General features: G+C 31.1%; 3 protein-coding genes across 6 annotated transcripts; all 3 read right to left on the bottom strand.

The window, feature by feature from the left end:
- Positions 1 to 396: 396 nt before the first annotated feature.
- LOC114425823 (trafficking protein particle complex subunit 2-like protein) lies at positions 397 to 3,026 on the bottom strand. Its single transcript, XM_028392786.1, has 5 exons — positions 2,828 to 3,026; positions 2,625 to 2,721; positions 2,329 to 2,407; positions 2,138 to 2,219; positions 397 to 758 (listed from the first exon to the last, which is right to left on the bottom strand). The coding sequence occupies exons 1-5, from the start codon at positions 2,858 to 2,860 to the stop codon at positions 618 to 620; spliced, it is 432 nt and encodes a 143-aa protein (XP_028248587.1). The 5' UTR covers positions 2,861 to 3,026; the 3' UTR covers positions 397 to 617.
- A 983-nt stretch (positions 3,027 to 4,009) lies between these two features.
- Positions 4,010 to 6,632, bottom strand: LOC114425130 (uncharacterized protein C106.07c-like). Of its 4 annotated transcripts, none has more exons than XM_028391912.1 (2): positions 5,976 to 6,632; positions 4,010 to 4,433 (listed from the first exon to the last, which is right to left on the bottom strand). In XM_028391912.1, exon 1 carries the CDS (start codon positions 6,361 to 6,363, stop codon positions 5,986 to 5,988), a length of 378 nt encoding a protein of 125 aa, XP_028247713.1. In that variant the 5' UTR covers positions 6,364 to 6,632; the 3' UTR covers positions 4,010 to 4,433; positions 5,976 to 5,985. The 4 variants fall into 4 exon arrangements, with proteins under 4 accessions (XP_028247713.1, XP_028247711.1, XP_028247714.1 ...); XM_028391910.1 differs by lacking the exon at positions 4,010 to 4,433 and adding an exon at positions 4,440 to 4,606; XM_028391913.1 differs by lacking the exon at positions 4,010 to 4,433 and adding an exon at positions 4,440 to 4,579.
- A 7,286-nt stretch (positions 6,633 to 13,918) lies between these two features.
- On the bottom strand, positions 13,919 to 15,860 carry LOC114367130 (cyclin-U4-1-like). Its single transcript, XM_028324236.1, has 2 exons — positions 15,410 to 15,860; positions 13,919 to 14,472 (listed from the first exon to the last, which is right to left on the bottom strand). Exons 1-2 carry the CDS (start codon positions 15,745 to 15,747, stop codon positions 14,190 to 14,192), a joined length of 621 nt encoding a protein of 206 aa, XP_028180037.1. The 5' UTR covers positions 15,748 to 15,860; the 3' UTR covers positions 13,919 to 14,189.
- Between the last annotated feature and the right edge of the window lie 5,934 nt (positions 15,861 to 21,794).

Raw genomic sequence — 21,794 nt, 5'->3', positions numbered from 1 at the left:
GACATAATTAAAATATTTAAACGAGTGATCTTTAAAAAGTTCTGGTGTCGAGTCTTTTTTAATATATAATATAATTTTATTTTTTTTAAAAGAATGTCCGGAATCGCAATGATATTGTCTATGGACCAAAGTCCCGTCTAAATGCTGATAATAAAAATAGAAGACCCAAATAAAGATACAACTTTGGAAGATCTGCTCAAACAAATTTTATTGGCCCCATGTAGCAATAATTAATAATTAATATATTCAGAGAAATTGTACACCTCTAAATATTCAGAGAACTATGCTTTCAGGAAATCGGTAGACATGTGTATATACTTCATCAAAATTTCAGCACCTTGAGACATTAGTATCAAACAAGTGATTTCGTGAAGGCAAGCAACCATTCAGCCAGGCTATACAATTTGTAGGGAGAAATGTTTTCAAAATTCAAATTCATGTTTAAGCAAATGTGATGGTTCAATTTGAATATGATATATTGAAAATAGGATTCTGTTCAAAATGTTCCTAAGCATTTACCACTGCTAAAACTACAAGGCAGGAGCTTAGAATAACAAAAGAAAAGTTGTGCCAAATATCAACCAAGCATCATCATACTAGGCACCAGTTATAGATGTTCACCCAGCAGAACTCAAGCCAAATGACTTGACAATTGTGCTCACTCTTTCTGCAAAAGTTCTGGAGGTTATCTTTTTGCCTGGTACATGGAATGGGTTTGAAACGGCATCTACATATGCAGAATGGAACCTCCTGAAAAACTGTACAGTAGCACAATCCACCAGAAGTCAGCAAGGAGAAAATAACAAACAAATAGTTATAATACCATACTTCACAGGAGGTCATATCTCTAAAGTGAAGTGACAAAATGAAAAGAATAGTAGATAAAACGTGTACTCGTATCTCCAATAAATCTTACCCATCAGAATGTAGTTAACAACAAAATGCACATGAAATAAAACTGTGATATTGAAGATTGTAAAATTTTAAGCAACTTATGGAAGGATTTCATATAGGGGCTCTTAAATGTATACCACTAAAGTTAGAAACAAAAGCAAGTATTTCATCAAAGGAGAAAATGATTACAGGGAATCAGAACAATATCACATTCCTAAGTGAAACATTTGGCAACAATTAAAAACAAATAGTTAAAGATTTTTAATTTTTATAAAACAAAAATATTACTGAAGCAAAAGGATACCTTAGAGAACAAAGTAAAGCAGCAATGCAATGCAAAACCATCAACAAAAGAGCATCAAAGGGAAGCCATAAAAATGTGGAGAGCATCAAAGGGAAGCTGTAAAAATGACCCAATAACAAAACATGCTAGTCTCTCTCCTAAAAATGCTGAATCATTTTTATATGATATATGACAGCCTTGCTCTTATAACTGAAATTAAATTCAATCACATAATAAGTTAACACAGGACCATGACTACAGAGAATATTTTGCTATAGATCTTTTTGTCTACCACTACTTTGAAGAGGTAGCTGTGCAGAGGAATAGTGAAAGAAGAAAAACAAAAGGAAAAGGATAGAGCAGTGATACCATCCTATTGTTCCTTTCCTCTACTCTCTCCCAGCCCTCCTTTTATATTCTATCTGATTCCCTCCCTTGCCTTCCTAATCCTACCCACATGCCAAGGGTTCAGGTGGTTACAATTCAGATACCTAAGATACTCTCTCCTTGCATTTTACCCTCATCACCAGTACAGACTACTAATCTCCTGCTACCTGTTCAATTTTTCATAAAATCCTCTTTTAGTAACTGCCAAACAAAAACAGATTCTACACATAATACATACAATGGCAATAGCTACTATACATTTTAAACATCACGTTGTCATGCACAGCTCATGCTTAAAAAAGCATCAGCATTTCCTTTCTGAGGATAGGTGCTCCAATCCATAAAAAAAAATTGGAATCGGTAGTTAAATTATATGGTTAGGTGCTCCAATCCAATATCTTACGACCACAATCTAGGGATCAAAGTAGCATTAGTACCATTGTTAAAAGAATTACCTCACGAATTATTTACTTGCACCCAGGAAGACAAAGGAACTGGTCTAAGGAAAAAAGCATAGTTCTAGAAAATTTTGCAATGAATGAAAGAAGACAATCAATTACTATCCATACTCACATTCCTTACATCCGCATCTTTAACATCCAGATCCGTGGTCACCAAGATAAATTTCACCTTCGTATTAGTCAGATATCCATATCTGCAAATCACATCACATTATGAAAAAAAAAGCGTATCCAAAAACATGTCATCGTTGGATTAAAGATAATCAAACAAAACTTCTCTAACAGATAACAAATGAAACTCACACTTTGTAGTTTTCAATAGGATAAAGCAGTCCCAAAAACGTCTCATTAAGCATCGGTCCAGACTTTTTAGGATTGTTCACTGCCAAGCAAACACATTACATCACATTCAGATTATTCAGAGTTCCCCTAAAATTGAAATCTTTAACAGAAATTTTCTCCAAACTTAAGGATCTCAAAGTCACAACCATTGCATCAAATACATAACATTGCAGATAAATAAATCAAATTCAAAATCACAACAAACAAAAACCTAGGGTTCCAAAACGAGAACGATTGCATAGTAAACGCAAACTCACCTCGCTCGTCGACCACATCGAGCGAGCAATGGACGATGTGGTGGAGCTTAAGAGCATCGTCGGCCTCCGTGAAGCTCTGAATGTACAGCGGATTGTTCTGCACGAATTCAGAGGAAACCGGAAAATGAGTTTAGATCGGAGATAGAAAACCGGCGATTTTCGCCTGACGTTGAAATCGGGAGCGGGAAGTGAAGGAGACTCACCTGGTGACCGACGACGGCGACGCAGACGATCATCTTGTTCTCCGGCGGTGTGCCGACACCGATCAGGGTCTAGCTCGGTTTCGCAGCACCCGCACCCACCGAATCGATGGAGTGAATGGAAAGGCTCGTAAGAGGAGGAAGCAACCCGCCGCAGAAGGAAGTGTTCTGGTGTGCATGGGTCTACTGGAATTAAATTTAGAACGCATTATGTAACTCTCCTTACTCCTCACATTAGCATTATTTATTCCTTTTAAAAAAAAAACTTATCATTATTTACTCTTTTTTTTCCTTTTAACTTTCACTTTTTTATATAATTAAAAATTTAGATGAGTTGAGTTTCAGCTCAATAAACATATATACTTACATATACATATTATCCACACTAACAAGATTTTCATATCATAGTGAAATAGACTAATCTTTGTTAATTTTTTTTACTTGTTTTTCTTTTATGAGTTTTATCTATATATCTCGATATATTTTTAGTTTTTTTTTTTTTTTTACTTTTCTTTGTTTTTTATATTTAAAATACTTGTATAGGTATGGATCAGATATGAGGCAAATTTTCAACAAATGGGGTGGGTTAAACAGACTTATTATGAGTGAGTGTTCATTCCATTATCATTCATGAATTTACCATGCAAAGTTTTTTATTAGACAAAAAGTGTAAAAGATATTTACACTCGAGTGTATATGTTATTTATTGATAAAAAATCAATGTGATATTTTAAAATAAAATAATTTTATATGAATTGAATATGTAGATATTTTTATTATGTTCGGTGAAATTAGCTAAAAACTAAAAACTGATAGTTTAAAGTTAAAAAAATTAATTTATTAAACTATGAATATTCAGTAAAACTATCTATTAAAGTAGATGAAAAATATAAAATAACAAAAACATATATATTTATATTCTACTATTTTATGTTACATTTTTTCATGTTAAATATTATACTATTAATTTTATATTATTTCTTAAAATATTTTTAATCAAGATTAAAATAATATAAGAAAATACACTTAAGTAGACACCATACTTTTAATATGTTAATTAGTGTAATAATTAAAATAAATCATCTAATATAAAATTATTAAAAAATAATAGACAAAATATAGTGTTACATAACGATGGTTTGTTACAAAAATAAGGTTTGTTACGGTAATCAGGCGTCCTAGATAAAGATGGTTGTAAGGAAATCTTACATTACCCACAACATTGACAACAAGTCATCAGGAAAACACAATCAAATAAAAAGGTCAACTCAAACTTGTCCCGAATGATTTAACTGGTGGTTGTCCTGAGTAGCAAAGTCATTTTTTCCTCAAAAGGATGACTCCTAATTTCACATGTTACTATGTAGACATTAAAAATAAAATTCTTCCCAGGGCAGATAAACAATAGGTACGTAGTGATGAGATGAAGCTGATTCAACTTGAAGGTGGAAAGAATGGCATACTTCAGTCCTTTCAAAACAGTTCAAAGATGTCCAAAGGTAGTTTTTCCTGTGCCAACATATTTTATGAAACCAATAACCCAGTGACCCTGATCATCTCAAATAACAAAACGCCACTATACCTAAGTCTTCTGCTGAACAAGGAACAACTGCAACACAAATATTAACCTTCAAATAACCTTGAGAAAGTTTCCAAGAAGCAAGGATCATCTAAGGGATTAACAAAGTACGTTTGTCACCGGCACAATTTAATGTAATCCAATTCCAATCATCTCAGGGCCATACTGAAACTCTGCTGCATTCACTCAACGGTTGGATAGATCTGTTAGGCAGTTTATGGCCACATCAAGTATAGTTCTAGTCAAGCACAGGTAATTATGCAATCTATCAGACTTCATTATTTCAATATAAAGGGCATAAGGTGAGTTAGTTAGATATCCCTCGATCTCTCCAACTCCATTATACTAAGAATGCAAGAACCACTCATTTTTTATTCATAGAAGAATTTGGACCAGCGCATTCCAAAACAAAGCAAGGTAGGAAACAACCTGATAGCTGGGATTAAGAATAATCAACATAGAATGATAGAATGCAACAAATAAAACTCAAATTACATTACTTTGGGGGTCAACCACGTAGTAATCAAATCATCTATCCTATCTCCCTGACTTAAATCATGTCCACTAAACCATCAAACCATCAAGTATCAATTAACTCCGTGTCAGATAAACTTCTCAATTAGTGCTTATAGGAGGAAAAAAATAAAAAAACTAAACTGAATTAAAATTCTTCTTCCCATAAGTTAAAATTAGCTTATAAAAATTCTCTCATTTAGTTTCTATAAAAAGTTAATTTTAACTTATGCATAAGCTCATTTTCTTCATTTTATCTTCTTGTTGTCTTTAATAAGTGTTTATTGAGAAGTTTATCGAAACAGAACCCATAGGAAAAAACAAACACAGCATATCCCACATTTTTGGAATCAGAACTCAGCATGTAAGTCTACCAAATATCCATCTCTGATCGCAAATAAACCTATGAAGCCTACACACTAAAACTTGTCAAGTCAAAAAGCAAATCCATCAATTGAAACTTTTGCTCTTATTCCAAATTTATGCCTAAACCATGACCCTAAAAATGAACAAGACACAAAGTTAGTTGCATGCCTCATCCTTCTAATTGTAGCAAAACTTAAAAACCCAACAATGCAACCAATTAAAATTCTAATTCAGTAATTCTCACCGAACCAACAAGAAATGAAGCTAAGCAGAAAAACCAGTTCTTCACAAATTAAAAACCCTGTTGTTATTCCACTTCGAGGTCTCACAAAACCCAATAAATCTAGGAAGCCCATAAACTAAAGCAAGTTAAAAAGCAAATCCATTAATTGAAACTTCATTCCAATTTTATGTCTAAAGTAAAGCATGACCCTAAAAATGAACAAGACACAAGTTAGTTACATGCCCCATCCTTCTAATTGTTGCAAAACATAAAAACCCAACATTGTAACCAATTAAAATTCTAATTCTCCCCGAATAACAAGAAATGAGGCCAAGCATATACCATGACCTTTATTAAGCAGAAAAACCAGTTCTTCACAAAACAAAAACCCTCTTGTAATTCCACTTCCATGCTCACAAAACCCAACAATGCAACAAGGTATATAAATATAATCTCACGATTCTCCTCACCGAATCCAATTCATAAGCCGGTCTTGATGATCTTCCTCCTCGCAAGGAACCTGGCGATGGGAGGAGTGAGGGCGACGGTGATGGGAACGCGCACGGGGAACAGCGCCTTGTTGCAGAGGATCGCCAGCGTGAAGGCGCCGCCGGCCGAGGCGGCGAGCTGAGCCGTCCGGTTCTTGGGCGGCGCAGCGACGTCGTCGGAGGGGTTAGGGTTAGGGTTTTGTTCCTCGGAAACGGTGCCCATGTGGAGCTTCTCGAGGATGGCTTCCACGTCGACGTTGTTTCTGATGGCGACATATAGACCCGTGATGGAAACGGTGGAGACGCTCAAGTGAACCCCGAGTGCGACTTTTCCGTATTTCTTCATCAGCTCGCGGAATCGACCAGCCATTGTTTGTGTCTGTGTTTTTGTTTCTTTGAATTGTTAGCACGTTGTGCTGCCGAGGTTGGTGCTGTGTTGTGTTTCTTGTTTTGTGTGCGTAAGAATATGAGTGAGAAGAAGGGTTTTCTTTTTTTGCCGAAAGAGGATTGCGACGGTTATTGAAGAAGGCGGCGGCGGCTGTCTCGCTGAGGGGCTTAGGGTTCTAATTTTAGCCCAAGCAAGCCATACAATACTATGCCGTTTTCAACAATCTTTTTTTTTTCTTTTTTTTTTTTTTATCGTACTGCGATGTAGAGATTGGAATATAAATTGTCGGAGATGTTACTTGTTGGACTAAAGTAAATTCATCTTAACATTTTTTAAATGAAAAAACTATCTAAATATTCATTATTTCTTTTTAATTTTTCTTTTATATATATTCCTAAGCTAAATACTCCATTTCTTTCTATTTATTAGATTTCGATCTAGTCATCTAATTCATTCAAATTAACAAAAAGATTAATTTAGTTTATAACAATAAATTTATAACTGGTTTACAAAATTATCATAATTAATAATATTTTTCTTTCTCTTTTAATTATTTAATATATTTTCTCTCTTTTTTTAATTAAAAGTATTTTAATTTAAAAATAATTAAGGTAAAACACATTATAAATGGTGTCTTATAAAAAAGAAAAATAAGAGTTGAAAGTAAGGAAGTTGGCTGTTGAATGGGGTGTGATGGAAACTGTAGAAGGGAGAAGGGGTTGGGGTGCCAACTGTCAACTGTGAGAGCAAAATGTGAGGGGAAGGGGTAATTTTGTGGCTTCACATTTTTTTGGAAAAATCTAGCAAAAAGATAGGTGAGATCTCTGTTACTTTGCTTTCAAGGCCCAAATTGTGTTGATGAGGTCGAAAATTGTGTATCCAATGTTTCAAATTCCCGGTTTCTTACATTGACCCAGTGAAATATGAATGTAGTAGTACTTTTCTCCCTGATTCAATTTCCAAGCTGAAACATGGTCTATATATAAAAAGGCACCCAATTAATTAATCCGCTTATGCAAGTTTTGATCAAAAAAATAAAAATGTCTCCTATGAACTTTGGCTAAGATACTTTGAATATGATGAAGAAAGGGACACCCCAAGTGACACAAGAAACATTCTTCTGATAATCTGAATCACTCACTCACAAGTTCCCTTTCCATTTCGAGATATTTGTTGCCACTGTTTCCATGGCTGTGACTTTTTATCAATATATTTTTGCTGTCTCCCCAGATTTCGCTATGTCCTTATCACTCCTACGGGACCTTTTGTTTTTAGACTTCTGCTTCTTATCTTCAACTTGTTCTTGAGGAAATGTGTTCAGAATCAGAATCTACTACCTTAGTCAGACTCAGTTCATGCTTGATCTTGTTTCTTCAACTCTACCCATCACTTGATTGATTTTATAATTATTTTTTGTTTTGGATCGACGAAATACCTCGTCTTAGACTTATTAGTTTTTGAAAATATTAGCTAGCTCTGTGATTACTTTAGAGAGAATTACTTCTGAATTAATACGAAATATTATAACTATGTTTCATTAACATTGGACATGAACTTCATCAGAGGGGATAACTGGATTTTGACCGACTTTTTTTAATTGTTTCGTTGATTGAATATTTTTTTTTTTTGACATCTTGGATCTTTTATTTTATCTAAGATTTGGAAAGATTTGTGCTCCAAACCTTGAACCAATATTATCAATTGTTTGATAATAAACCATCTTGTATTGATTGAAGGAGTTAATTTATGATTTTGTTGCTAATATTGTTGCAGGCCCAGTGAGCAATCATCTGTCAGAAGTTGATATCTAGTTTATAAGCATTTTCTTTCTAATTGCAGTGTAAATTATTTTATGAAACCATTTGCCCAGGAAAATGTACTCCCTTTCAGCTTTGAATTTTAGTGAATTTTTTATTTAATGAATGAGTAGACAAGGAATAGGATCCATAATTAGGTTAATGTATATATATATATATATATATTTTTCAGCATATATTCTTCAACAATATTTACCTGAGAAGTTATATTCCCTAGTTGCTTCTTATTGAAGCATTTCTATCCATCAGAAACTACAAGGGCCGGGACAAACACCAAAAAGAGCAACAAGGGCCAGCATATATTCTTCAGCAGTATTTACCTGGAATATAAACATTATTTTTTCTTTTTCTGGAATATATGTTAATTTTTCAAAGGTAAGAGAGTCACTTCACATTGGTTTACTGTTGCTGATTTGATGCTACGAATTAGTACACCTGAGAAGTGATGTATCTTTATACTTGAAACATGTGAAGCAAAAGAAGATAATGTATTCTAGTCTTAAAATGAAAACACTAGGAATAGCTTGGCATGACTGTGTTTGATGCTGTGTAGGAGGCAGAAATAAGAGAGTCAAACCAGTATGCACTAGACCAAAGTGAATTACTGCAAGCTCAATCAGTCAATCCCATTCATTATCCTTCTATTGGTGTGGGACACAATAGTAAAAGAAAGCAGCTGGTAAGAAAAAGATATAATGCGTTTTTTTTTTCAAGTAGAAAATGATAAACCTTATTTTCTTTCCTTTCATACAAATTACTAGTAGTGTTTAATAGCTTCTTTGGTTATATTTTCAGATATTTACCTGAGCATCTGAATTTTTTTTTGTACAGTTTGAAATTTATCTGAAATGTGCATGAGATATTAAATGCCTGTTTTAACAAACTCAAATAATGACCTTGGAGGAATTTCATGATGATTTGATATGCATCATAATTTAAACACGATACTAGAAGTATGAAAGATAGATGATTGCATAGTGTTAGTACTTGTTTGATTTATAATATGATGAACATGTCTCAAACTGATCAGGTGGAGCTCTGTGGCTTTGTTTTAAATGATACAGTTGCTAATTGCTTGATATGAAATCTAGTATTTTGTTTCTCTTTGGGATGCCCTTGAGTGATTTTATGTTCGACCTATATAGGATTTTCACTTATTTCAATCAAATAGATTATTAGCAGGTGAATGTTAAGCAAAATAGGATAAATATAAGCATGTAGGGCCTGAGTCGGTTTTTGCTATTGATAGTTAATTGGTGGGAATAGAGAGTGTGAGACTACATATATATAATTCTCTTTGAAGCTTTGTAGCTATTTCTACAATCACTTTGATTTAGAACCGGCCTAAGAGAAAATTTTAATACAATTATTTTTCTTAAAAGTTGTGACAAAATGTCCTGGTATAAGTGATAAAGCTATCATGCTTTCTTGCATGAAACTCTTGTTTGCTCTAGCAATTCAAGCTTTGAAATGTGCTAATAAACATCTAAGTTCACTCTTGTTCACCCACCACAACTCAATTCTTTAATGAAGAACTTGAATTCACTGCTGCTTATTGTTTCTTTTTTGTTCTTATGGTTTCCAAAGAGTAAAGTAAATTAACTAAATCAATTTCTAGTTTAGATTTTAGAAGAAGAAATTATAGTTCTTATATCATTAATTAATAGAAACCACAAAGGATGATATAAATAGGTAGAGTTAGCTGGAGTTTCTCTAATTTGATTACAATTCAAACTATTAGATAAAAAAAAAGTGAGAGAAACAATGACTATTGAAGTTATGAATACCTTTTTTCCTCTTTGATATCTTTATTAACTGTCATAAATCATTGGGGTTTTCATGAATGTTAGTTCTTCAACTCTATCAATTTTTTTCTATACTACATTATTTTGGGATTCCCATAACTAAAAGTACTAGATTTTTTTATTTTGTATTTTGTGGTAGTGGTGATTGAAATTTCTTGTAATTTCTATTAAAAAAATTTGACATACATTTTAATATCTTGTTACTTCTTTGGTTTGGGTCCAAATGTTGTATTTTATTACATGCATTACATTTTCTACTTCACTCTTATCTTTTTTTATATATTTTTTTTCTGATAAAAGAAATAATAATCACTTTTCTCTGTCTGTTTTGATCGATTTTGTTCATAAAAAATACTACATGTATTATAATAATAAGCTACACTGTAAAAAAGTAATGAAAATATTGTTGTTAGTCTTTCGCTTGTTTATTATTTGATTTTTTTTCCTACTTGGTGGATTAACTAATGTGTTTTTCCAAACAAATTAGTTACTGATACAGGTTAACACATGTTAGAATATTTACATTTATATTAGAATATCAGCATTGATGTTAAATATTAATAATATATAAAACTAATTTGATTGTAGCAACTTGTCACACCAACTGTGATCTTCTTAATTTGTTTGATGACTGAAATTGAAAATATTGCATTTCAATTGAAAAATTGTCGGTTATTACCAGTAGGTTGACTGAAATATAAGAACGCGTGCTACTCTGTAGTTCATGTGGGGAAAGTTGTTTAAAGAGCTGAACACTAATTCATCCATCAAAATTTAAGCATTAACAGATTAGTTTTTTTAATAATTAAAATCACACATGTGAACACCATATGTTTTAATTTTTCACACCTTTCCGCTATTTTCTCACCTAGTTTTTTTTTTATATTGTTTTTAACAAAAATACCCTTGAGGAAATGCTTCATCCTATACTATACAAAATGAAAATGTATTTTACCCAATAAGGATAACTCAATTAATAACATACGAGAGAACAATTTGTGGGGAAAAAAAACCTAATCTTAATTCTCGCATACTAAACTTTTAAAAGAAAAATTTAAATGTGACTAAATGTAGTTTCGATTGTTAATAAAAAAATATTATTTTCATTTGAGTTATAGTGAAAAGGTAGGGGGTGTGATATAAGTTATAACACAAGGACAACAAATTTGCGTTGTGTATATGCATGCAAGTTGAATGAGTGGACAATTATCTAGAGTGATCTCTGGGCAATCTATTATATATCGGCATCGATTATGATACATATATTAACGGATTAAATAATTCTAGACTAGTTTAAGATTTTATAAATATAATTTATATAATAATATTTTTTATCTAACAAGATATTTGAGATAAAATTATTCAATTTATTAATAATGTAAATTTTTAGCATAACTTGTAACAATATAATTTGATCCCTCAATTGATAAGGGATTAAAAAAATGAAAACTAATTTGACATTACGAAACCGAAGTCACTTTTCACCCATTTAATTCCATGATATTATTTTATTATTAGTTATACGGCTCAATGATGAAATTATTAATAAATTATATTTTTTTAGAATTAATTTGATATTAAATTATAAAATTTAAGAATTAATTTATCATTAAATTATATATAGGATTAATTCATTACACTTTTACATATTTTTTAATTTTTTCATCTTTCAAAATTAATTTGTACTTTGAAAGACGTATTTGAGTATTTATCCTCAAATTTAACTTTCTATGATTTATTATTCCACCACTTGAAAGTTCAAACTCGTGAAAATTAAGCAAGGATTTCCCGAATATTCCTTTCTACCAAAACAAATTACCCTAAATTTACGCTCGCATTCTATCAATTTTCGCAAACAATTAATTCGACCATGAAACTTATCAAGGGACATTAGTTAATCATCTTCATGACCTCGTACATACTTTGAAGACAGCATATCTTTGCAATTATATCAATTTATTCTATTGAAAATTGAGAGATATGTTACCAAATAATTAATTATACATTTTAACTTCTTAATTTATTAATTCGTTGTACAGATTTTATCCTGTACATTGCAACCTCTTGAATGTAATAATTACTCAACATATATGATTGTGTTCTTTAATTTATAGCTTGCAGATCCAGCAAGTACCAACTATTCTGGAAGGAGGTAAGAAACTGACAAGTGTGATAAGATGCACTTTAATTAATTTGGATCGGAGGGGTAGGCGGAACTACGAAACATAACCTATAGGTTTAGATTAGAAGGAAGAGGATAGAACATGTGACTTCTATTGATCATTTATGTTAATTATCTCAAATAAATTACTATTTTAACAGAAAACCAAACATTATAAAAGATTGTGTTACCAACTAGAGTTAGTTCAACGGGTAGTGAAGTACTATAGTTGCAAGATTCCTTTGAGGTAACAATTTGGATAATTTTGTCCCTAATTATTTTCAAATATGAAATTCATTTTTTATATATACTTTTAAAAGAATGTCCAAATGTAAATATGTATTCAAATTAATTTAAATACACATTCATACTTGTTTGGGCACTCGTTACAAAACGAAAAACTAGATCAATTTTTCTATAAAAAAAAAAGATGTAAAAGCCATATTTACCAATTTCTTATTAAACAATCATGTCCCGTACGTAAGATCAATTAAACACGCTATAAAAACACATTAAAATAAATTCTTCTGAATTCTAAACCAAACAAGTACTTTATCATCTTCTAAACCTAATTGAACCATATTTGATATTTCATATCATGTGTTAGTTTTTTAAAGAAAATAGTTTAACACTTCTAAAGTATAGACCCCTCTTTAGTATATTTCTAAAGTAGTGTAAATAATGCGAAACTTTATCCGCAATGATCTCATTAGCAATTTTTCGTGAAATTTCTTCAAAGAGTTTTTTACTATCTTTTTTGTTTCTTCAAATATATGGTCGCATCATTAGTGGTGGAGAAAAAAAATATAATTGTAATTACCATATACTCAAATCTCAAATGACTGAAATTGTAATTTGTAGAAGTTTATTTTTCTTTTTAGAAAAAAAAGAAGCAGATAGAGACTTATACCAAGCAGTCAAGTCTTGCTTCGTGGTGCACTACTCTCTCTCCCTCTGTCACTTTCTATATACATGTAACCAACTAATTCTAGTTGTCCATTATTGCACATGTTTCTTTACTTCCGAAGAATTAGCCCAACTGTCAATTAGCACGCACTATCTGTTTGATGTTGAATGGAATGTCGGTGATTATGCTAGTTTGTAAAGCCACGAAAGTATGAAAGGCATTCTAAGACCTAAGTGAGTATGCAAACCAGTAGATTAACAGTGAATGGGATGAATTAGTCTGACTAATGATAACTGGACCCTCTATTTAAGACACTCCAATGTGGTGTGGTGAGTCAAAACTCATAATCATGTCATCCAAGTATAGTCATTAGATAATCTAAAATATTCTAGATATCCTGATAATTGAATTCCCACTTGAGAATAGAGAATAGAGACTATTATGTAGTGTAGGTTCTAGTGAAAAAATGTTTTTATTTTAAGTAAAGTATTTCCACAGTAAAAATTTATGATACTAATCAACTTTTTAAGAAAATAGATACTAATCAATCTTTTTCCTTCAAGTAACATACTGAATCTCTAACTGATCCCTGGACCCTAGAAGGGATGGACCTATTCGGTGTAGACTAGTGCTAAGCTACATTAAAATAGTAGCTCTCTATTGAACTGTGCACATCATTCTTTTGTCTCCTTATGGCCAAAATGGACATGTACTCACCACACAATTTTTTGTCCAAAATGTAGTTAAAAACTTTTCTCTTCGTTTAAGTGACAATACAATTGCAAATCACCGAGACTCGAGAGAATCCAAAGGTGGACAACACAAGAATCGGTCCCAACCACACAAAGAAACAATAAATTATTATATTAGTCGAGCTAATTAAAAATACCACTCATCTAGCCAGACTGTAAAGAAGAGACCATCATCTGTAGTTCTGTACAATGCCAAATAATTTAACCAGTATTCAGAAATAGAAAAATAGATTCTTTTTTTTTTTTTACTAATTAGAGACACAAAGAAGTAAGAAGAGAGCACGAGCAAAATAATTTAATTTGCAAATCTATAATAGGTTCACTACATCTACACCTAGATTACATGCATTGAGGTAATGCAAGAAATCAAACAGCTAATTGTTGTTGCTTTTGATGGGAAGAAGATTCATCCTCATTGTAGCATAAATGTGCCTTATTTAGAGATTTTCCTAAACTTAGGAAAGAATCTGCAAAATTCAGTGGTTGCATCAGCAGCATTTCGCTTTGTAGATGTGCACAGTAGGCTTGGAAGGTGCCAGGGGTTACATTTAAATGGAAACCCAAACCAAATAAAAAGTCCACCTCAAGAAAGTTCATCTCTATTGTAGTGATTCCTCCAACTTTGGCATAGTAAGCATTGTTGTAGTACCTAATGATTTCAAGAGAGACAGAAAAGTTAACACCAAAGGAATTTGCTGAATAGCATGTAAAAAAAATTAAGTTTTTAAACAAGCAAGCCAATAATCATTTAAGAGTTTTGGCATTTCCTTTTGTGTCTTGTGCTAAATTCGATCATAGATTTGTGTAGAGACATAATTTTTCAGGAAGATTATGATTGTTTTTAAAAGTTAGCTGCTGCGTACATGCAATAAAGTGGTGGGGTCACATGGGTGGGTTGTCTCTTTCCAATGTAAGGCCAGCCTGGACATAGTATTATTCACAAGCAAGACTATATTCTTTTAAGAAGCATGGTCGTTTTCAATTTACAACTATATACCAGATCATTATTATGGTAGAAAATGAAAGCCAACAAATTTAACAGGGAGAAACTAAACATGCAAGATCTGGGTTTTACTGAGACTTTATTTTATTTTTCTCCTATGAATGAAATACTTCACAGTTAACCAGGAGAAACACCAATCTCCAAACACAGGAATGGCAGAGCAATTCTCCTGCTTTTCTCTGATTTGGTTTAACCAGGGACTAATCTTTCGATTACAGATATTTATTTAAGGATTTAACCTCTTCCAACAAATGTTGTTCATTATATACAACTCTGAGGATCGAACCTGATCACATACTTAAGCGTCATGATTATTTGCCAACCATACCTCACCATGTTAGTTGATTCACATGTATCTAATAATCACAACAATTTCTTAATGAGAAATTCAAGAACACCCAGACTTGTCTCAAATTTGCTCTTCCAAGTCAATTAACTTCACCTCATCAAAGGAATATCTCACAGAAATTTCAAAGAGGACTGAACATTACAATTCATCATTGATTATCATAGACTTAAAGGGTATCAGATTTAAAAAAGAAAACAAAATTAGCCATTATCTAGATCACATTGAGATACTTACAAGTCATCCATGAATTTTGCAGCCACCATAACGCTGGTGATGAGTAACCGGTGCACATTGAAGGAGTTGATGGGCAAAGAGGGTTGCCTTTGAGTGAAACGATCAAGATAGACATATGCAACAATGAAGCACGATGGACTGCAGTTGGCATACTTGAAGATTCTCTCAAGGTAGCTTTGAATTGAGATGGTGGGGCGGGTCAAGCCATGGAAAACTGAGACCTTTTGGTGTATGAGTTGTTGCTGGTTAAGATCATTAGATTCAGCTACCCTTTTGAGCAGAGATGAGAGAAAAGATATCAGCTTAGGCATAACATTAGGACTCTCAAGCTCTGCCATGATGAGTGTAACAAATTCTAGGTAGTAAAGTGCTTGGAATTGATGTCAGATAGTGAGGGTATATATAACGTAAGGTTTGTGTTAGACTGGTGAAAGAGGTTGTTTGTTAAGGGTAGGTACTTTTCTTGGCCAAAATGCCCCTTTGTAATTTAAATTATCTATGTGTAAGTTGGCATTTGTGGTGGCTTGTGTCCTTTTCGTCTTAAAAAAGTTTTGGGGTTTTGAGTTGGGTAATGATTTTTTGTTTTTCTTCTTAGTTTCAAAACTTGACTTGCAAAAGAGGGAAAAAAAAATGGGACGTGTTTATTGTGTATTGGTGTCTCTTTGTTGCAAAGGAACTGTGGTTTTTCTGGTGATTTATTTTGTGACAACGGTTTCGGCATTCCATACCCATCATGTGATTACATGTGGGAAATTTGCGACGGTAATATAAGGGTCCCACGTTTTATTAGGCGACCTATGCATGTGTTTTGATTCTGAAACAAGTGGGGTGACATAACATGGATTTGCTATGTTGGTCCATGGCATTAGTAAATGCTGCTTTTGTTCCTTCTTATTTGCTTATACCCCATAAAACAAATGCAGAGAAAGGTGGTGTTTGGTTTCAAGATTGATTCATGTGACCCAAATCAATTTCAGATTTTTAACAATATAATAGGGAATAATAGACACTAATTTGTAAGACTTAAGGGCATCTAAATTTAATTAGATTTAGAGATTTGGCATCTTAAAAGGTCCATTAATTGTGAACAAAAAAGAAGAAAGGTCCATTAATTTGTGAAAGGGTAGGTGAATGTTTTGGGTGCCCTCCGAGTGTTCATTTATTTTACAGTTGTGTACTTGTGTTGAATTGATTTTGATAAAATATATTTTAAAGCATTTAATATAATTTAAATATGTGTTCAAGTAATATGAATATCAATAACATACTATATAATTAGATCATTGTACTACATATATGGAATTCATCTAATTAATCTGGCAGTAAGTACGTAGTTACAATTAATCTCTGACTTTTCATAATGAAACTTTTTGTTACATCACATGAACTTGATGAACTAATGAACATACTCTAGGGTTACTTAAAAATTTCACCTAATATTCAATGTACACTGCTAATTTGAATCAGTGTTTGATGGCTAATAAATCAATAATTGCATAGCAACAACTGGGAACCTAAAAATTACATTCCTTATGCAATGTAAACTTGATTGTTGAATTAATGAACATCCATATATCAACCACAAAAACGAACATTCCTTATGCAATAACATAGCAACAACTGGGTACCTTGAAATCACAGCTAGAATGAGGTGGATTTAGCCTACTAATTAAACAACCAAGCTGGAAAAATTGGCTGTAGCTGTAATTGCAAATAGAAAATGGAGACATGAACCTTTTGTATGGCCTTTATGGGTAGCTATCGTGCTAGAAAACAGAGTATAGTATTTTCTGACCCGTATCCTTATGCTTGTTGTCCAATTTAGTACAACTATCTCTAACTCGGTACTTTACTCAACCTGCTGAGGAAACCATTGTTTCGTTTCGGACAGAGAAATTAAATAATCTAAAGTCCAAACATAACGACAGAAGCTGGCTTTGTGTAACAGCTACCATATCTAATCTTTCGTAAATTAATTCCATTAAATATAATTATCGTGAGATCTTCTAATGATATCTTTAAGTTAGTCGCAGTTAAGTTACATCGAGTAATTAATCAGAACAGCTAGATAATTTAAGCCAATTTATATCCATCTATCTATATACAAGTACAACACACTCACTAAAAAAATAATGTAATATTTAATACTACTAATTATTATATTTATTCTATTAATCTATTTATATTAAAAATATATTGTTAAAAATTAATTATTACAAAATTATGTATGTAATAAAATAAATGTAGTATTAAAAAGTATTTACATAAATATATCAATCAAAATATTTTTTCCTTGCATTGTATAATTACCTTTACTATTATGATACAATATATAATTGAATTTAATATTATTATTTTATATTATATTTATTAAATATAATATATTTATTATATTTAATAAATATAACTTATAATTATTAAAATTGTGCCAATTATAGAATTCATCTAAAATAAAAACGCATTATTAAAAGAAAAGTAATTAATATTTACAAAATTTAATATCATATAACAGTATATATTAAAATGTATAATAAAAAATTTACTAATAAAATTATTAAATATACTATATTAATTTAATTTAATAAATATAAAAAATTATTTTATTAAATATATGCCTTTTTTTTATAGGAGTTCGTATTTATTAAGAAATTATTATTAAACAAAAAGTAATTACTAAAATTTTCTCTCTATATATATATTTAAATATTTTTTTATTGTTTAATCAATGTAATATTGATATATGTGTATATAATAATAATTTTCTTAATAATGTTATTAAATATTACATTCATTAAATATATTATTTTAACTTAATTTGCTAAATCTTTCTCTTCGTATGAATTAGAATAACGTTTTTAACTGTCATTCTTTAACGATAACTTTTTAACTATGTTTTTTTTTTAACGAAAATACTTTTAGAGATTTTTCTTAACATTTTACCCCCTTCATTCTAATATATCATTTTTAATATCTTTAGTTTTACAGTAATTTTAAGAAATTTTAAAACAAATTACCAGAAATTAAAACATTGTATATCACAATACAGGTTATTTATCGTAAATCAAAAATAAATTTTATATGTTTAAAAATATTTATTTATTATAAATTTTAATTATTATACGATTTATATATTTAAAAATCGGGTAAAAAATGTGTTATTTTATAGTTTGGGGACAAAAAATTGCAAAAACGTGAAAGATGAGTAAAAAAAGTGCTACTAAGCCAACAATATCTTAATTAAATTAAATTCTACAATTATCTATCAAATAAAATATTTTTTATGCAAAAATTAGAACACATGTTTGTTTGTGATATAACATTCATAATTGTTGATGTTTCGACGATTCACACTCTAGGGTATTTCATATGATGATTATTCACTCAAGATCATTGTAAAAGTCAGAATCTCTTTACTGGTCAGAATTTGAATAATCTCTCCTGAGGTCTCTCGACAATTAACTAACTGATTGTGTGAGATTATTAATTGTCCATATCTCAACATAAGACTCTTTAAAGTCATTTGTCCCTACTCATACTTTTTGGAAAATATTGTAACATCTCAACCCCAAGCTAATATACACTAAAATAAAATAAGAGGAATCACTAAAATAAGAGGAATCGAGAGACATAATAGATACTTACATTTAATCATGATTCAACAAAATTAGTTAATACTAATTATATAATAAAATACATCTATTTTTTATACTCATCACTTAGTTTACTTGACTTAAAATAATTATGAAATTCAAAATAATTATGAAATAACTGAATTTCTTGAAAGTTTCCCTTAATATAAGACTAGAGGATTCACTCAACTAAATAACTAATCTGAATATCATTACTTGGTTGAAAGAAAATCATGATAAGTTTCAATAAGGTTAATATTTTGAAGATAATATATGCTCAATTAAAAATATAATTATTCCTTTTACTCAATTTTAATATAATTATATTTAATATGATGCTAAATATTTTTTAAAAGATAGTAAGTTTATTTATTTACATATTTTTAAAAATAATACTAAGTAAAAATATAATTTAATCAAACCCGCATGGATATAAAATCTATTTAGAATAATTATAGAATAAACAGAACGGGAAACGTTAATTATGACTAAGCTTTTGATTTATTTTTCAAGGGGACTAAGCTTCGGATTAAAACTAAATATATATATCCTTCGTCCAAAAATAATTGTCATATCAGATTATTTTACACGGATCAAAAAAATATAATAAATGGATAAAAGAGAATGATAATTTTACAAAATTAACTTTGTACCATCATTAATTCATTTAGATTTTAGTATTCCTCATTGATGGTATAAGAAATATAGGTGAAAAAAATTAAATAATGATACATTCAAAAACTAAAATGATAATTATTTTGAGATATTTTTTTTTTCTTTCACGACAATTATAATGAGACAAAAGAGTATTAAATTATGGATGTGCATTGCATTGATAAATTAAATATATATCAACTAATTAATATATAAATAAGTCATTTAAAAAATGCATAGAAATCATAGGAGTAACTTCTTTCTCTCCAACAAAGCAAATTTTATACTCGATCGTGTTTTGGATGAGTTGAAATTTGGGAATTAAATAAGTTTGCAAAAAGCTGATAAGATAAGTTGTTTCCAAAAGAAAAGAAATCTTTGTTCTCAACACATTAAAGTTGTCTTGAAAAAATTTTGCCCCTTCAACTATAGGCCCTAGGAGTTGCACCCCATAACTAAAACAGCCACGGCTGCCACTGATCTCATCGATTGGTTGGTGAAATGTACATTTAACTCGACCTAAGTCCCTAACCCTCCCCCTATGTGTTAACATGAGATGCTCTTGTGTGAATGGGTGCTATGTTTAATAGACCTCAACTCTAAGCTCATTGCTTCAAAATATGTGAAAAGAGAGAAAGAAAAGGTAGGAATCTCTCTTCCCAGCTACATTCCTTCGTAGCTATCATTGTGGAAAGTGAAATTCTGACATCATAAGTCTCTTGATGTTGGAAAATGATCCTTTTTAGAGCACTTAGGTCCCGAGCCCAGTACACCTCGGCGGAAGCACAAATCTGTATGCATGATGGACATCAGAATGCGAATTTCCTACACCTCTTGATGGGTTTCATTTGTGCTGCAGATCGATAATAATCATGCTTATATTGGTAGGATTTCCTTGTCAATAATTGGCTGATATGATCGGCTTCGGAGGGAGTTGTTGGGATCAAGGTATTATCAGGAATTGGGGGATGCTATGTGATGTAATGGAACAAAAAGAAGTTAACGAAACAAATGTATATGCATTGTGGGAGTGTATGTCCTTGGTATGGTGTTTTGTGTTGGCTCGTTGATGGCAGTTGCATGCATGCATGCATGCTTGTGGGAGTTGGTTTTGTATATGCATTGGATTATGCAACAATGATTCTACGATGGTTCAACTCAAAGGAAGAAGGAAGAGGGACACACGACTTACGGTAGACGAGTGAGCTTACATTGAGTTCGTGAAGAGTAAAACTAAACTTATCGAGACAAAAAAAATTTAAAAAAAAAAACCCAAGAATTTATATGAATCAAAATCATATTTAAGACTAAAAAATAACAAAAATATAAAGTTAGCGGGTGGGAATAACACGAACGGATACAAGAATAGCAATCCCCAGTCCCCAGAAAACTATGTCAGAGACCTCACCGAGTATTGATATGCCAACTTAACTTGTTCCACAGGGATGTTGTGTAAGTACACACCATAATTTCATCAAGAGATACCCTGCTACATCAATTAAATTATGTCCACTAAGTTGAATAATTTGTTTTAAACACAAGGCAGCAATCTAATTTATACCTCCAGTAAAATCAAATTAACCCGAATTGCATATTTAATCACTGAAATTTGGTCTATGTGCCACTTTAGCTTCATAATTTACTAAAATGAAATCTCACATTCTAGAATTTCAACCAATAATTAATAGATCAATCAAATTTAAAAATAAATAAAAAAACAAAAACTACTTTTTACGTTTTATTCTTATTTAAATGTTTTATACATGATTTTTTTAAAATTAATTAAAATGCATTGATATTATTAAGAAATTTATACACTCATCCGTCTGTCAAGAAGGTATAACTCATATGGTTGAATATGAATGCATAAGTTATTATAAATTCTGTTTGTAACACTTTTTTCGGCTCTCACGGGTAAAAAAAAAAAAAAAAACACTCGTCCATCCATTCATACATCCAATTATCAACTAACATGGTGGACTTGATTAGTGTAGATGGAAAAATCTTGGTTCAAAATAGAGATCTCATTGAAAGTATACCAGCTAGGTTATCAGTGCAAATATTATTCATAAACAATACTGATATACATCGCACTAATAACA

Source organism: Glycine soja, chromosome 9 (genome assembly GCF_004193775.1).
Source record: "Glycine soja cultivar W05 chromosome 9, ASM419377v2, whole genome shotgun sequence".
Lineage (NCBI taxonomy): Eukaryota > Viridiplantae > Streptophyta > Magnoliopsida > Fabales > Fabaceae > Glycine > Glycine soja.
This window is presented reverse-complemented; position numbering and strand designations above follow the sequence as displayed.

Bases quoted from the DNA above. Each gene is read 5' to 3' on its own strand.
- LOC114425823 (XM_028392786.1), bottom strand. From the start codon at position 2,860: ATGATCGTCTGCGTCGCCGTCGTCGGTCACCAG. The intron at 2,408-2,624 runs GTGAGTTTGCGT...TTTGCTTGGCAG, and splicing joins CGATGTGGTCGACGAGCGAG to TGAACAATCCTAAAAAGTCT. The intron at 2,220-2,328 runs GTGAGTTTCATT...TGTGATTTGCAG, and splicing joins CCTATTGAAAACTACAAAGT to ATATGGATATCTGACTAATA.
- LOC114425130 (XM_028391912.1), bottom strand. From the start codon at position 6,363: ATGGCTGGTCGATTCCGCGAGCTGATGAAGAAATACGGAAAAGTCGCA.
- LOC114367130 (XM_028324236.1), bottom strand. From the start codon at position 15,747: ATGGCAGAGCTTGAGAGTCCTAATGTTATGCCTAAGCTGATATCTTTT. The intron at 14,473-15,409 runs GTAAGTATCTCA...TGAAATCATTAG, and splicing joins GCAAAATTCATGGATGACTT to GTACTACAACAATGCTTACT.